Source organism: Penaeus monodon, chromosome 20 (genome assembly GCF_015228065.2).
Source record: "Penaeus monodon isolate SGIC_2016 chromosome 20, NSTDA_Pmon_1, whole genome shotgun sequence".
In the NCBI taxonomy this organism is placed as follows: domain Eukaryota; kingdom Metazoa; phylum Arthropoda; class Malacostraca; order Decapoda; family Penaeidae; genus Penaeus; species Penaeus monodon.
Genome location: NC_051405.1, coordinates 29837938 through 29839334, shown reverse-complemented (window position 1 = coordinate 29839334; position 1397 = coordinate 29837938). Strand labels below are relative to the sequence as shown.

Genomic DNA, 1397 nt, shown 5'->3' with positions numbered 1-1397 from the left:
TTGACTTTCCAGGTGAAGCTTGAAAGGTTGCATCCATGAATATCTCATTCATAGTAAACATTGCAAATAGGATGAATTTTTAATATACACAAAATAACCATATTTAAGAATAGCTGCAATATAAATTAACAGCTGTTAATAATATGACATAAAAACTGCAGAAGCTTCGCTAGCTCATTCCATCCTTTGTGGTTTGTTTCTTTGCTGCTGTTTTCTTGAGATTCTGCTTCTTTGCCGTCGCCATTTTTGCTGCTGGTTTCTTTGATGCTCCGCTCTTTAGCATGCTCTTACCGCTGGCTTTCTTTGTTGCAGTCTTAGTGGGGGCTTTCTTTGTTGCAGTCTTAGATGTGGTTTTCTTTGTTGCAGTCTTAGTGGGGACTTTCTTTGTTGCAGTCTTAGTGGGGACTTTCTTTGTTGCAGTCTTAGCGCTGGGATTCTTTGCCGTCACCTTCCCCCGAGTCTTCTCGTTCTTCGTCACCTTCTTGGCCGAGTCCTTTCTGGGCGCAGCCTTCTTCAGCTCCTCCTTGGAGAGCTTGAAGGAGCCGGAGGCGCCGGTGCCCTTGGTCTGCTGCAGAGATCCGCTGGCGACGCCCCTCCTCAGCGCCTGCTTCAGGTGCACGCCGGCGGTCCTCTCGTCCCCGACCTGGAAGGAAGCGACGATGAACCTGAGGATGGCTTGGCGGGAGGACCCGTTGCGCTCCTTGAGGGCCCTGAGGGCGGCGGCGACCATCTCGCTGTACTTGGGATGGGCGCGCTTGGCCGAAGGATCTTTGGCCGACGTGCTCGACATGGTGACAGGACGGGGGCGAGAAGCGTTGAGACTTTCCTATGCGCTCACGGCGACGCGGGAGAGGCGAGTGACGCCCTGGCTGCGAGGCGGACCTTAATGAGGGCGCCGAGGGACGGGGATTCCCCGGTTCTCTCGCATGCGAGGTCGCTCATCGGCAATGCACTTCTTGGGAAGGGAAACCGTTGGATGTGCACTTAATTCTTTACCGAATATTTTTCTATAATGAATGAATGGAATCGAGTTATTTTATTACTTCTCTAATGAATGTACACGCGCGTGTATACGAAAGTAATCGCATTAATATTGTGAGAGGCGGTAGACGACTGTATTTCTACACTGAAAAAAATGATAAACAAATGTATGCTAAAAAAATGACAAAAATCGGATCACCGGTGTTCGAATCTCCTTTTCTACTGCTTCATAAGTTTGTTTTTTGTTTTTGCTGGTAGTGCAGTATTGTGTTTATTTCGGCCAGAAAGAGAAATTTAAAACCTTTCTGAAATTAAACATGAAAGATGTCCAGCCTGAAAATATGAAGAGCTTAATCATGATAATACTTGAAATTCTAACAACTGACAAACATAAAGGTTCTGTAGAGAAAAAAAAA

At 46.7% G+C, this 1397-nt stretch overlaps 1 protein-coding gene across 1 annotated transcript; it reads right to left on the bottom strand.

Moving 5' to 3' along the window:
* Window positions 1–65: 65 nt before the first annotated feature.
* On the bottom strand, window positions 66–1292 carry LOC119586060 (histone H1-delta-like). Its single transcript, XM_037934760.1, has one exon. The coding sequence runs from the start codon at window positions 788–790 to the stop codon at window positions 170–172; it is 621 nt and encodes a 206-aa protein (XP_037790688.1). The 5' UTR covers window positions 791–1292; the 3' UTR covers window positions 66–169.
* Window positions 1293–1397: the final 105 nt, after the last annotated feature.